Below are 15458 nucleotides of genomic sequence, written 5' to 3'. Positions count from 1 at the left end.
GAACAAGTCTCCTCTGGTCAGCCTAAGGCAGCAGAGTTTCCTCAACAGCTAAGTACAACCCCCACCAAAAGCACAATAATTTGTATTGGTTTTACATCAATTTAAGAGGCACAACATTCACAATACTTGTAGCCATAGAAACATCACAATATGCTTTTTTAAATAAAGAAACATATTTAGATATCAAAACCACAGACCCCTTTCAGAAAGTGACCTCACCCCCCAAAACCGTGGTAATAACCCAAGCTTCACTTTGCAATGACTGTCTTTTCAGAAATACCTTCTCGTGATTATTAAGTATCAGCCTTTTGCTAGTTCCTAATCCTTCCCTAACTTCTCGCATCGAATTGCAGAGTCTGACATAAAAGCATTGGTCCCTTCTTCTGGAGATATAAATGGGATACGGAGCACGCACACACGTACATGGGAATACCACTAAGAATAGCTGTGATGTTTTGCAAAAAGCACTACTTGAATCCAAGGTTATAAAAAGGCTTCCTCACTTCAAGTAACCAGCCTGTCACTGTACATCACATGATCTTTGTCACCTCTTTTTAAAAAAGACCTCACTTTTTTTTTCAGGGAGTATTTCCAGCAGCAGCAACCGGGTGAGCTTTGAGAAGCTTACGAGAAACCAGTCTGCCAAACTAGCCCCAAAACACCTCTGTTGCCGTGCTTGCCCTAACTTCAGCCTCCCCTCTCTCCAAAACTGTTCCCCCAAATTTAGAGACAGCTTAGGCAATTTTAAATGGATGCTTGACTTAAAACAGCACTTAATTATCACTTTTTCTTGGGTTTAAACAAAACTAGCTGAGGCATGGCTAGTTAGGCAGCCACGCGGTACAGACTGCAACACGGTTAATCAGCTTTCTATTTACAATTCTCACAAACAAGTTGGTTTTCCCATGCATTTTTGGCCTCCTGGCTGACCAGTCCTCTTTCTACACTTCTGCCGCTGTTTGACAAACTGCCTCTATGCTCCGTCCTACTTCCCCACGGCTCACTGTCCTTCTTCCTCTTCCTCCTCCTTGCCCTTCCTCCTTCTCCCACTTCCCTTCCTGCAAACACATCTGGTTTCCTACCTGGACTCCGTTTCCCTTCCCTCCCCCCCCTGATCCTCCCCATCCTTACTCAGCCTCCTCCCCCGTACAGCCTGGCCTTCAACTTCTGCTCTCCCCCCTCGCCAGGGCAGACGTTGCCCCTCCACAGCCCTCCCATCCCCTCTGAGACCCACCACCCCAGCATCTAGGCACTGGCAGCCCCCGGATGCTGCCCAGTCGCATCCCGCCTTATCCTGGGAGCACCTTCCTACAGCTCTGCCAATACCTTCTGGCTTCAAGACCGTCCTTGAAATTCCTGTTGTCAGCAATGGAAGGCTTAAGGAGGTAAAAAAAAAAAAAAAGCTGGGGAAAAAAAAAAAAAGAACCAGTTCTCCGGAAAAAAAAACAAAACAGCTCTCTGATGAGATTTTTCTTCACCACAACTTGGAAATGGCTCCAAGTAGCACCTAGGGCTCTGGAGATGTTTGCAAGCACCATCATTTTTACGCTGCTTGGGAAGCTGCCTGCGGGGATGCTTTATAAAACAGCAGAAGATATTTGGCCAAGAAAAATCAAAACAAAAGTTGACTTTTTCCAGGCGAGCGGGCTGCTCGGGCCATTCTGCTATTTGGCGATGCTCCTCTCCGCGTGGCCGTCTGGCCAACACCTGCTCCCTTTAAGACTTTAAAACGCAGTTTGTCACACTTCTTGCAGCCAGCAATGCCGACATGTTCCAGAAAACAGGTATCTCAGCTTACTATGACTGTGCCTCTAAAAAGCCAGTGTCTGTGCCCCCCGAACCAAAACGAATCTGGCAACACCCTGCGCTTGCACATCTGGCACGGAGACGCTGCCCAACAGCTGTACCCTATAACCACACCAACAGCGCCAGCGGTCCTGTTTCACACAGCGTAAAAGAAGCTGGACCAGCCACCTTTTTAAGTATCGCTTCAGAAATGCTTCTATCGGGTTTCATTTCACATTTTTAATGCAACCTGCTAATTTCCGCCCTCCCCCCCCCCCCCTTTCATAAGGAAACGTTATACTTATATACGCCCGGTTTCCCCGAACAGATCAGGTAAGGGCACTCCCCGCCGCGCTCCCGCTGCTTTACGGCTTTACAGCCTTCGCGTCTGCAGCTGTCCCATGCCACGGCCAACGCCGACCCTCACTAGATCGGGACAGCTTTCCCGCTCCTAACACTGCCTGGCCTGAGAAAGGCAGGCACCTCCTCACCGAATCCCAGGGAAGCTTTCGCAGGGTCAGAGGAAGTAGCAGGCTGTAGGAGGGGGGGGATTGATGGTCTTAATCTTTGGGGCTTGCAGGAAACAGCGAGCTAATTCCAGCCTGCCACCACCGAAAGCGACCCGCTGCAGATTAATGCCTGCTCTCTCCGCAAGAGGACTTGGCACACACGGGGATGCCGAACACCGCTCGCTCAAACCATCCCTGCTAAAAAATATAAAAGGAGGGGAGAGGCATTCGCTGCAACCTCGCTAACAGCTTGTCAGCATCGGAGCATCGGCATCTCTCCGGAACAGCAGGCACCTATTGAAGTTTATCCAAAAACCCCTCTCGCTGCCAGCGGCTCTGCGACACCTTCACCTCCGCTCTCCGAGGTCACATCCGAGGGAGACCCCCCCCAAGCAACCAGAGCTACGTCTGCTCGGCCAGAAATCCCTCTCGAGGACTGCCTGCCACGCACGCGTCGCTGAAATCCGTCCCGCTAGATGCGGCTAAGACCATTAGAGAAGTGACATCTCCGCACATTAATCCGGGTTGCGTAATCATCCTGCATCGACACGGGAGGACGACGACGGCGAAGCTGGGGAGCCGCGTCCTTGCCGATATGCTCCGCCGCTGCCACCGCCGCCGCCGCTCCCTGCCTCCTCTACAGCGGGATTTTCACCGCGAAAGAACAAAGGTCAGCTGCTGTTCGGGACGTGGCGTAACCCACACGCTGTCAGGCTCTCTGCGCAGCGCAGCTCGCCGGGACACGTCGCGCGCCCGGAGGTTTCTCCCCATGGCACAGCGGCGACCGCCTCACGGCACGCAGGGCTCTATTAATATTTTACCACCGGATTCCACTCTGTCCCCAAACGGTTTTGCAAGCAACCCGGATCAGACGCAGTGTCTCCCCAAATTAAGATAAAAATGTCAACGTGAGGCACAGCAACATAAACATATCCTCCATGCCCAACAAAGACAAGGAGAATTTGGTTTGCCTTTGTTCCCCCCTCCCTCCCCCCTCCCCCCCGCCATGTACCTACAGCATCCTTTTCTCCGCCTGAGGAAGAAAACAACAAAATACTTGGGAGTTTTCATATCCTCATTATTCAAACAGTGACAAGGTGGCCAGAAACACGGGATATACGCTGACTTCTTATAGCAACACACCTCTATGAGTAAGGAGATTAAAACTCCTCAACGTGTCCCTTCCTCGAGCCTCCAGCATTCGCCACTTTCACACCAGCGGTGAGAACCAGCATCAACAAACTCAAACCATTCCTCCCTCTCCTCCCAACTAGAAACACGGAAGAATTAAGAAGATGCTTCTCCTCATACGGTTTCTGCCTGAAGCAGTTATCTCCTCGGCGCACGGGTTACCATCTCACGAGAAACAGCTCCACGCGCACACAAACACGCTACCCAAAAAGATCCTTCCTTCATTTTCCTGTTGCTGTCAGCTGCTGGAGACCAGGCCTTCCCACGCGATGCAAACGAGGAAACACACCTTAGCATTTGAGCTGCGATTCTTTTGTTCGAACAACACGGCAGCTAAAACCAGCCTTTCCTCTTCCCTGGAGCAACCTCTCATTGCGCTCACTTTTGCAAGGCACCCTTTATTCATCCCAGGGCGGTAATGACTATCCAAACGCTAAACCCCGGCGCGAAGCGTGGAGATCACAACAGTAAGAAATTCCCTAAGTCACCTTCACCACCCAACTCAAGTATCCCGTGGGACAGAGGGAACCCAGCCAATTTCACTTTTCCCTCCAAGTACCTCCGCTTGGGAACTTTCCACATTTGTTTCCTCCTGCCCGAGCCCACCGCGCTGCACAAACAAGCAACTGCCATTCTCCCCTCACAGACTTCTGGTTTTTTCCCTTTTTTTTTTTTTCTTTTGCACTATGTCCCACCGCAGGAAAGTAATAACTGACCAGGGCAAAGGACATGTTTACTGTCTCCGTCTTTCATTTGTTCAGGTATATGCACAGCCCGGTGAGAAAAGCAAAGCAGCAGATTGCCACGCAAAGAGACACCGGCACCTCGCTCCGACGGCGAACACAGCTCTAAAAGCTTTGGCACATCACACCATTTACTTTCATTTACATAGAAACTGCTTCAACTTTTTCCCCATGACCTCATGCTTTAAGATCAAGTTTTTAACATATCAGGTTTTATTTTTCCCCGCTAAGCCTTAAACGGGCCGTGTCTTCCTCCTATAAAATTAGATAAACGGGCAATTACACTCCTCGATCAAGAGATTCACAGCTTGTAGAATTTATTCAGTCTTTCACACTTGGGTATGATTTTTTCAATACCGCCAGAAGAGCTTTGTTACGAACCGACATGCGATCATCACATGCCCGTATTGATGCGCCTGTCCGTGCCAATAGCTTAAATCACTTGATCTCTGAACAATCCTATGACTCATGACATATGCATCCCATAATTTATCATGTTTGTGCTATGGAAATGCACCGGAGCAGCATCGCCTCAGCAACATTTACAAGTCACCTTGGCAACAAAGCAGCTTCGTGGCTGCTCTCAGAACGCCCGGCAAAACCTAAATGAGATGGGAGAGAATTAAAGCACTTCTGCTTTACTCCTTAGCTTTAATTGCTCATTAATTAGCTAACGCGGCTACCTCCCTTAAACCAGGCTGGTTTTAAAAAAAAAAAAAAAAAAAAAAACAAAAACAAAACACAACAAAATAATCCTTTTTTACCCTTCTCCAGAAGGCACTGTGAAGCTTAAGAAGGCTCTCGGTACGGGAAAGCCAAGTCAGAGGAAAAGTTCAAGGAACTGGATACTGTGCCTTTGTCTGCTTCCAAAAAAGTCTGTACACCATGCTATAAAAGTAGGAAAATGAGTAAGTCCTGGGGCAAGCTAAAAAAAGGAGTTTCCATCCCATCAGATGCCTCTGTAAGCATCACCTGCCCGTGCTATTTAGCCTTTTGTTGTTGTTGTTGTTGTTGTTGTTGTTGCCGCCACCGCCGTCGCACTGGTGGATTTAGAGGAGCCGCCGAGGGGTCGAGCAGCTGCTGGGGGGGCCCCCCATCGGCTCCCGCGCCCCGCAGCAGGCCCGGCGGCAGCGGAGGAGCCCTGCGAGACGGCGCCGTGCCACAATCACAGTTTCGGTTGCGGTTTTCCTCTCCCCCGCCGACACCGGGCAGGTGAAGCGCTCGCGGCGGCGGGTGACGCCACACAGCTTCGCCGGTTTTGCTCCTCAGTTCCCCACTCCCGCAGGGAAAGGCACGCTGCCCCTTTGCTTTTTAGCCAGCGCCTGGACCCAACGCTCCTCCGTAAAACGCGGTGAAACGCCTTTTTCAGCAGCAAGATCGCTTGCAGGGGCCGGAAAGGGAAAACGGAAGAGGTTGCGAACCACCCGCTCGTCCGCCTTCCGAGAGCTTTAAAGCCAAACGCACCAGCGGCGTGGTTAGAAATGGGAGGGAAAGGGAAGGCAAGAGATAAGCAGCCCTGGCTCTCGCTGGTGATAAAGGGCCGGGAAGAGCAGGCAGAGCGCATCGCCCCTTTGCCGGCCGCTGGGTGAGAGATGCATCAAGTCGGTGAGAGATGTATCAAGACGGCAGCGGCTCAAGCTCACCCCCCCTGCCCCCCCCCGCCCCCCCCCAGAGCCCAAGCCATGACACCAGAGGCGGTCAAGAAGTGTGAAACTCAGCTTCCTGATTTACCCAGCTGCTATCCCGAGGGGCAGGAGGTGAAGCGCCACGATAAAAAACTTTTATGGAGAACTGGATCTGTACCGGTTAAGTATTTGCTGCCGTAGAAGCAGAAGAGGAGCTCCCTCAGCAGAACAGATCTGTGCTGTTAGGAGTTTAGACGTTCGGCCAAACTCCGAAATAGCCTGTTAAGTCAGAGCTAATTAGCAGAGGAGAGGAACGAACTACCGTAAGACTGAACACACTTTCCCTGCTTCCAACAGTTATTTAACAGCCTCAAACACATTTCAGCCAGCAGTTTCCAGTGCTGGAGACCTCACTAAATGATGAATTTAAGGACGCACTGCATCATCAGCTTTTTCCAAGGATGGGGGGGGGGGGGGGTGGTGGTGTTTCAGCAAGTACGATGCTCTAATGCTCTCCCTCCCCGCAGCCCCCCCAAGCAGCACGCCCCACGCCCCCAGCCAGGCTCCCCCTCCCTGAGCCCATCCCTGACCCCACAGACCACCGTCCCCCTCTCCCTCCCCACCCCGGGCCCATCTCACCCTACAGCCAGAGCGAGCCGGGAGGGCCCCGCTGCTGCTGCTGCTCTTTAAGCTTTCCAGCACACTCAGGGTGGGATTTAAGGGAGGACATCACCAGGGCACCCGGAGCCCTCTGAGGAGCAAGAGGGGGGCTGCAATGGGGAGAGCCGGTGCGGCAGCCGGCCGAGCTCTCGGCTTTAGCACGGGGGACCGCCAAGGCAGCGGTGCCTTCCTCCCCGAAACTGCCTCGATGCAGCTCGGAGAAGGGAAAATCCCGCTCAGCTTCCAGGGGCTCAGCCTCTCCCCACCCCGCAACCTTCTCCACTTCCACAATTAAAACTTTCCCTGGCGATTTTGCCAGGCAGATTTTTGTTGAGGCTGTTGTTTCAGTGACAGCAATACCACAGTAACTTGATTTAGGTGAGTAACCGAGCAAGTCCGATTGACCAGCATGCTCTCTGCCAAAAGCATTAACCAAAGACCAGAACAATAATTCAAAGTTATTAAATTGCCCGAATGAAATTTTCTACTAGCCCTACTCATGAATCTCCAGCTACGGAGGAGCACGCGTAACCACTGAGTTACACAGCGCATGCACAAACACATACACACACACGCACATGCATGCACGACACAGTCTGCAGTGTGTTTCCTCTATTTTGCAATAGTTTCAGCATAGATTTTTTTTTTTTTTTCTGAGTTGTTAAAGTAGCAGCAGGAAGAACTGATCCGTTCATTAATTATATAGGTAAAAAATTGGGGAAATTGATGGAAGACAGATGCTTACGGAGAGTTTGAAAAAAAAAGTCAACTTTTCTCGCATCAGCAAAAAAACCCAACCAATACCGCTGAAGTTTGTCTTGCTTTTAGAACAGTGGTGCTAGCACGCACTTTCCGTAGTCCCTGCCGCAGCCCAGAGGGAGCAGCCAGCCCCGCTGGCCCCATGGGGAATTTCACAGCCCCCCCCCCCCCCCATCATCTGCAAGGACCTGTGCCGGCCACCCGCACGCACCCCCCGGCCACCGCAGCAAGAAGTCACCCAGGAAAACTACTTCCTCATAGTTTGGGAGTTTTACAGCCCGCCTTTATCGATAAGCCAGCCTGGCAGACGATGTACTTTCCTGCTCCCCATCACCCTTCTGCCCTCCATCATCCTCGCTTTGCCTGGAAGCGGCAATATTGGCATTTCCCAGCGTGACAGCACCTTCAGGAAGCTGAGCTCCTCGCTGCCTCTCACTCTTCCCCCACCCCCTTTCTGCATGTAAACAGTAACCTTAGACCTTCACTTCCCCTGGCTGATGTGGTACTTCGTCGATTAAACGGACAATCTCTTTAAGACAGTAACTTTGGTGGCAGTTAACTATCTCCCAAAAGGCAGGTTACAGCCATAACCAGTAACTTCCAGACCCCGAAACCGGCACGGAGAGCAGCAGCCACGGCAGCTCCGTACCGGCAGAGCCCCAAGTCAGCAACTTTAACCAAGCAACACCGCGAGAACACGACGATTACGCCGCCCGCGCAGCTCTGCTGCAAGCCGCCGCGGCGCAGAGACACGTACGCGCTTCGGAAAGCCATCTAAATTCGCTTACATCTGTCATTGTCATTTTGGTCAGCAATGGCATCTTCCAGAGCGACAGACTTTGGCTTCTTTTCACTGTTTCCTTTCAAGTTTTCCCAGTCTGCCTGGCTGAATCTGCAGACCTCTGAGTCTTTGGTAGCTGTTTGGCCTTCTCTCTCTTTCATCTCCAACTCTGAGAAGCGCATCATTGCACGCTAGAAAGAGAATTGATATGAAAAAAAAAAAGTCTTGCGATAAAAGCCACTTCATTTACCTTACCTTATAATGAAAGCATTTCCAAAGGAAAATCGGCTCAAAACCAAGGGTTGAGATATAGAGAGCTATGGCAGCAGTTTAACACACCTGACTCGTAAAGCAGTGTTCTAGCGTCTATATGCAAATAGCCACACAATTCTTTCATATATAAGCGTATATATATGTAAGAGATATATATATATAAATGCATACTGTATATAAAACAAAAACATTCCGTTTTGGAGGTAAAAAAAGAGACAAAAACAAAAAGGAAACAAAACAAAACAAAACAAAACAACACAAAACCGTACAATGAATAAAGACGACCATGGCCCACAAACTTCCCTTTGTGTATTTGGAAATGAAATTTAACTCAAAGGTTTATGTAAGAGTCTAGTAATAAAAATTTGAAGAACTGACCTCACAGTAAGCAGCAGGTAGACATAAAATACTGTCCTCTTGTAATCCTTCCATCTATGTAATTAAAATGGGCACTCAATGGATCATTTAGATAATTTCATCCATTTTTATAAGCATAAACCAATTCTTTTCTTAACAATGCAAAACAATTTGGCTTAACTCATCCCTTCATTAAAAGTAAAATACCTTAAGGATATTCCTACACAGTATCTGTCTGTCATCCCTCAGCATCGACCTCAGCACCGCTCCTACTCTTCCCTACGCGGTCGCTTGGCGCAAACGTTGCCTGAGACCCGCTAAATGCATGGCTGCGACTCCTCTCCATCAAACGGCACGTTTGGCATACTAATCACAACTTCTGGGTACGCGGTGCTAGCCGGCACTACAGGCCGGCCGAGAAATTACAGCCATCGCTAGCGCCGAGGTAACATGCATGCCTCTCCAACTCCCCTCCGTAACTGCACAAACATTTCATACGTACATTAACATTTTTATCAGATCTTAGCAAAAGCCCTTTAAAGCTTACTTAGCGCGTAACACACGTAAAAGCCATACATGCTAAGCTTTACATCGCCTGGCTCTCACTAACAAACCTACTCTGCTACTTAAAACCGTTTCTGGCGAGTACGCCCCGACAAAAAAAAAAAAAAAAAAAAAAAAAAACCAAACAAAAAAACACTTCTGATTTCCCCACCTGCGTTGCTTCTCTCAACTTTAAAACTTGACTGCGACTTGCAACAGAGAAGTAACGACAAAAAAAGCGCGGCGGCCGTTGGACCGCGCGGACTCACCTGCAACGCCCGCTGCTCCCGGCTGAGCTGGCTGGAGTCTGCGTACAGTTCGGTCGTCACACACTTGAATCGATCACCTACGTAACCAGCAGAGTTCGCGATCCTCTTGGCCAACTTAGACGGCTTGGGTTTCAGTATTTTGCCGTCGGCAGATTCCGCATCGTCGGCTCCGTCTTTGGTATAGGGCTGGCTGGCGTCGATGCTCGGCGGCGCGGTCCCCATGCAGAAGGGCTTCGCGTCCTCCTGCACCTTGCCGAAAGCCAGAGCCGGAGCATCGCCCTCGTGAGCGCCTTCCAAGAAAGCGGGCGAAGGCTGGACCGTCACTCTCTCTTTGGGCTGGCTCACGGATAAATCTTCTTTCCTTAAGCCGAACACCGACGAACTCTGGGCTTGCTTGAAATTATAGGTTTCGTGAAGATCATTATTTCTTCCAAACTCCTCTCTCATTACAATAAAATCTCTGTGCTGCGACGCCGGCTCTGCCTTGTGCTTTGTAGGGTCATTAGCCTGATTACCGCTTTCCGTAGCAAAGCCGGCTTTCGTTACGTTTGCTTCGCTTTTAGCCTCTTGCTCGTCTCGCAGGAGATCCGGGAAGAGGTGTTTGTCGCTTTTGGCCGAGTTTTTACCGTGGCCGCCGGAGCTCTGGTGCAATTTCACGCTCTTGTCGACGGGTACCTCGAAATGCATCTTCCCGCTGCTCTCCAGGAGCTCTGGCAACCGGCCCCTCAGAGCCGGGTCCTCATAGCGGACCCTCTCGTGCGACCGCGACCGCCTTTCCGCCTTCTCCTCCTTGTTGATCTCCAAAGCCGAGTGCTGCAGCAGCATGGGGTGCACCATCCCCATCCCCAGGGCGTCCTGGTAGGTCATGAACTCCCCCCGCCCCGCCGGCAGGCTGTAGGGGAGGCCGGGTTTGGGAGCCAGGTGGCCGGGGTAGAGGCTGCCGTTGGGCAGCAAGACGGGGTGTGGGTACACGTGTCCTTTCCCATGGAGGGAGAGAGGGCTGATGGCTATCCCCTCCGGCACCGGGTACGGCAGGTAACTCCTGGGGTAGGGCAGCGGCGGGGAGCGGAATGCCTCGTTGGGCGGCAGGAAGATGGGGCTGGAGGCTAGGGCGGTCTCGCTCGCCTTGAAGTTGGCTTCCTGGCCGCAGGACTTGGCCACCTTATTGCTGTGTTTCGCGGGGGCGGCCACAGGCTGCCCGACGTGCTGTATGACCGAGGCGGTGCTCTCCGCGGAGCTCCTGGCCGTCTTGGCGCAATCCGCGTTGGCGTTGGGAGCCGGCGAGGCTGACGCCGGCCGCCCCCCCGCCGACACCGTCCCGGCAACGCTGCCCACGACCGCCTCCGTGCCGCCCATCCTGGGGCAGGAGGAGCTCCGCTGCTGTGGGATGACCCAGTCCAGCGCCTTGTTTTTCAGCTGGACGCTCTTCCCGCTCTCCTCGCCGGGGCTGGGACCGGGAACGATCCAGGAGGAAGGCGCCGTGCTGATAATTTCAGGCCTGTAGATGGGGCAGCCGTTCCCGGGAGAAATGGTTTCCTTCGGAACGATGTCGCTGCCGGGCAAGTGCGTCCCCCCTCCCGCCCTGCCGTGCACCAGCACCGTCGGCGTCATTTTCTTACCGTGGTCCGACTTGCCGGCGGTTTCCGCGTCGACAACTTTCGCCGACAAGTCCAGCGGTTTGTCGGTGACGTCTTTGGTGGGGGTCTGCTTTTCCAGGAGCGGGGGGGACCTGCCGTCTTTCCGGTCGTGGCCAGCCTTCCGCGCGTGGGGGGCGGCCGGTGGGGGCGCATCCCCGGCGTCGCTGCCCTTGGGGAGCTTCCCGTTGGAGAGGCGGGAGGGCGGAAACTCGCCGCCGACGTTGACGTAGGGCTTCGGCAGGGTGACGGCGGAGGAAGGAGAGGTGGTGATCCTGGGGAAGTGTTTGTGGAAATCGGCGTAGGCGTCCCCGACCTGGGCGGGCAGGGGGAGGCGGGGGGACGGCCGGGGCGAGTGGGGCAGCAGGAGCGCGGGGTCCGCCGGCATGTTGGCGGGGGCCGGCTTGGCGGCGGGGACCCGGGGCTGCTTGCTGCTCTGGATGTGGGGGTAGGCGTGCGCGTCGACGGGGTTGCCGGGGCTGACGCCCATCTTCCACGACAAGCTCTTATCCGGACAGTGCACCAAAGGCGGGATGGCCGGTGAAGCCGAAGCAGTCGAGAGCCTCATGGGCGACGCCAGCGACGAAGGGATGTGGGGGGCGACGTAGTGGGAGGGAGGCAGGTATAAAAAGCGTTCACCGTTCGTACATACGGGCGAGTAAGCCAGGTGCTGCGGTAAGCTGTAAGTGGACTGCTGAGGTAGCAATGCCTTGTACATGTTCAACGAATACTTATTTGGTGAGTCAAGGAAAGGGTATATGGTAGGCGTCGCGCCCTCCATATAGGGGTTTACCCAGGGGAGCCTTAGGTAACTAGCACCATTGACACCGAGGGGACTCTGCTTGTCACCCGCAGCTCGGTCCAAACCCAGCGTCTCTCCCGTCGGGACAGAGTTTTTTTGTATTCCGGGTGGCGTTTTGTATATAGCGCTGAAGCCATTCGGGGCTTTTCCAGAGACAGCTGCGTTTTCTACCGCTTCGGGGGGATTAGACTTAAACTGTATCTCTGGATTTCTTTCAGGAGTAAATCCGAGCCCGGCTATCGAACTCGTAGCATCCCGTGATTTTTCTGAGCCGAGTCCGCACAAGCTGGAATAGACAATACTACTGGGGACTCTGAGTCCTTCTCGCATGAGTCCAGACCTGTCCATACTCAGAGCTGCGAGACTGTCAATGCGATGTGCTGTAGTCGCATCCACCTTTACAGAACAAGAAGTATGTTACTTTCACATTTCGTTACAACGACTACCGCTCAAGCTACAGACATGTCAGCATTTGGAAGAGAAACAATACCGATGCAAACACCTTGTTTGTCATGAAAACATACAGAGGCTGATGGCACTGCAGAACAGGAACCTACGGAGCAATGTATATCACCACAAACATCAATACAAATCTCTTGGCACCCAAAATCCATCAGCTGGAAACAAAGGCGTGAGGACCCACAGCCCAAGCAGCCAGAAGTGGCCCAGAAACGATGCTCGGTAGCATCGCTCCCACGCGGCAACCAGCTCCTCAGCCCCAGCCCCGTCAGAACCAGAGGATGTGGGCTGGCAGCATGGAGAGTGGGAAGGGAAGGATGGAGAGCCTCTCCTCTTCCTCCTCCAGGACCTCTCCCTCTGCTGCAGCTCCGCTCTGGAGCTCACCACCGCCACATGATTCACGGGGCGTCCGGGGATGCAGCAGAAAGAAAAGTCCGCTGTCGAATTTCTTCCCCACTCGCTGCTCCCTGCGGATGCTCAAAGAAGGAAAAATCCACCAACTCTGCTGAAACGCTGATGTACTTAACACTTATATGAACTATTCCTGTTAAACACGTGAGTAGGCTGCACGACATTATACATAACAGAGCGAAAGTAAGAATATGATGTCATACGACAACACAACACCACAAAGTCAGCGTCAAGAGATTAATGAGAGAAATAAACAAAGTCCCATTTCACCATTTCACAGAAACAACTCGTACATGCCCAAGCCCAGCTAGAGGTACAATGGAAAGGTAGTTTAATCATTTCTCCAAACGGATCACGTAATAACACCCGGGGGTGGGAGACAGGGCGGGGAGGACAGGCAGGGATTTAGCTGCAGCACAAAGCTATAAACTTCTTACCACACTGTGATTCAGGTGATTTTCTTCCCTCAACTCCAGTCTGCTTTTCGGTGCATCGCCATCGTTAACGGGAATTTTCCTATTAAGAAACAGGAGCTTACTATTTGAAAACATCCTGCACATCTCAGATCAGCGCAAGATTTTATCACCTCCGTATTTTGATTCCCCTAGAGAAGTCCCACATGATACCGTATTTATCGTCCTCCATACCCATGCACAGAGAGTGCTTTAGAAAGCAAGGACCATTTGAAAATGAGTATAAAGGGTTTTGACAGTGAGAACACATGGAGCACACCCCAGAGCAGCCTCTTCCAACACAAGTGATTTTTGTCAAGGTCTTCCCTTTTGCCCCTTGTCCTTTTCTTTCGGCAAGGAGAGAATACCCCATTTTAAACACACCCTGCTCATGTCCAATCCACATACACCACCGAGAAGAAAATTAAAACACACACGCTAATATCATACAAACATCAGCTGTTCCATGCTAAAGAGGGAGCCGCACATCTGTGCCATACCAGTGTTGCAGCACTGGGACTTGTTATCACAGAAAGCACCGATAAAGAATATACCTTAGTGCCAAATTTCAAATCCCAGGGATAAAAATCGCTGACATGCAGCAGGAGGAAAGTTTCAGCATTACCCAAAAGAACTCGTTTCAATCAAAATGCTTAAAGGCATATCATCACCTTGAAGCAGAAATGCCATTTTAATGCATTTGTTTATTCATTTTTAAACGAGTCACCTTTCCTGCAAGTAGCACGTAAAACCATTATCCCTAAATAACTGGGAGGAAAGAGGTGAGGGAGGGTGAGAAAGCAGAGTGAGACGTTTGGCTGTTTTCCTTCGGTTTACGTTTGCAAATAGTTTTTCCCTGCAAAGACCACAAACTTTCCCCAGCTTCTGGGAGGCTTTTCACACAACAGCAGAGAACACGGGCTAAAACTGCACAGAATTGGCACAGAGGACCGCAGGCGTACCTGCAGCTTCTGTTCAGCGTCGTTTCGCTTTTTAAAAAGATGGGGTTTAAGGGAAGAGGACACCGGCCAGTGCCCGCATCACCCCATGGGAAAATTACTGAAGACTGTCATTTTAATCATCGAAACGAATGATACTCAGCAGGAGAAAAGGGGGGGAGGAAAAGAAATCCACTTGTGGGATGTGGGAAGGCCGCTGTTCCTCTTTCACAGGACAAGCTGTTGGTCCGAAGGCAGGGAACGCCGCATCGCAGGCGGGAGCCCCTCTGCCATACAGAGCCACCGCAAGAACGCGGCCACTATTTGGTTTAATTCCCCTTCACAAATACGAAATAATAAATTCATTGTAAAAGCGAGTTTAAAGGCTGCTTTGGGGAGTAATCTCTTTAAAGGGCGTCCCCGCTTCACTGACCCAGGTTGCCTGTTAAATAGTAAATCAGCGGCTGCTCTACCGCTCTCAGGCACGTCTTGCTTCTCCCCCCCCAGCTCCCCCTCCAAGCTGGGCTGATCTCGATGCAAGGCGGCAGCTATCTACTCCGGCATTAGGGAAGCGAGCGAACTCCGAGACCTCACGCTGCAGAATTACAGTGTGGTTTAACTTGCCAGAAGCTTAAATATTTACCTGTCTTCATTAATTCCACACATGCGGACCCTTTCATTGCTCATCCAGCTATGAACGTTGCCATACAGGGGAGTTGCAGAAAGCATGACGTCTTCTTAAAAATCGCCGCTTTTCTTCACGGTTTTATATTCTATTAAGAAAATAAAAAAGAAAATAATAATAAAAAAAAAGTTGAGCAGATTTGTCTAGGAGGAAGTGCAAACATCACGGCGGAGCAGCCAGCCTCCCTCCGGGTAATTAATAATGAATGCAGGATTGGTGCGGGGAGTGAGCTGCCTACGTTAACCGCTAAGGGAGATACCCTGCAATAAAGGAGCAAATTGAGGGCATTTATAGGTCAGAGGAGATGGATCTTTTCCCCAGCGCCCATCCAGAAAATTAAGAATCATTCCAGGCTATCGACAAATAAAAGTTTCTCCACCGCGTTTCATTTGAACGAGAAATGACTCAAGCCAGCCAAGTACACGCCAGTCCCCGAACCTTCATCTCGCACGGACTGAACCGCAGAGGGAGACCCCACGCGCTGGGGGACCACACGAAACTACCCGCAGGTGCTCGCAAAAGCCCTGCGTTGGGAACGCTCAGGAGCAGGAGTGCGTGGCAAGAACGGCCACACAGGGCGCG

At 51.7% G+C, this 15458-nt stretch overlaps 1 protein-coding gene across 1 annotated transcript in view; it reads right to left on the bottom strand.

The window, feature by feature from the left end:
- BCOR (BCL6 corepressor) overlaps positions 1-14920 on the bottom strand; it is a gene marked incomplete at its 5' end in the record, with an annotated part of 39606 nt that extends 24686 nt beyond the window's left edge. The window contains 5 exons of the mRNA XM_082485601.1: positions 8061-8244; positions 8705-8758; positions 9496-12327; positions 13239-13317; positions 14835-14920. Coding sequence (XP_082341727.1) covers positions 8061-8244; positions 8705-8758; positions 9496-12327; positions 13239-13317; positions 14835-14920 — 3235 coding nt within the window. The remainder of the gene's footprint in view (positions 1-8060; positions 8245-8704; positions 8759-9495; positions 12328-13238; positions 13318-14834) is intronic.
- Positions 14921-15458: the final 538 nt, after the last annotated feature.

This window comes from Vanellus vanellus (assembly GCF_965231255.1).
Source record: "Vanellus vanellus genome assembly, chromosome: 1".
Lineage (NCBI taxonomy): Eukaryota > Metazoa > Chordata > Aves > Charadriiformes > Charadriidae > Vanellus > Vanellus vanellus.
This window is presented reverse-complemented; position numbering and strand designations above follow the sequence as displayed.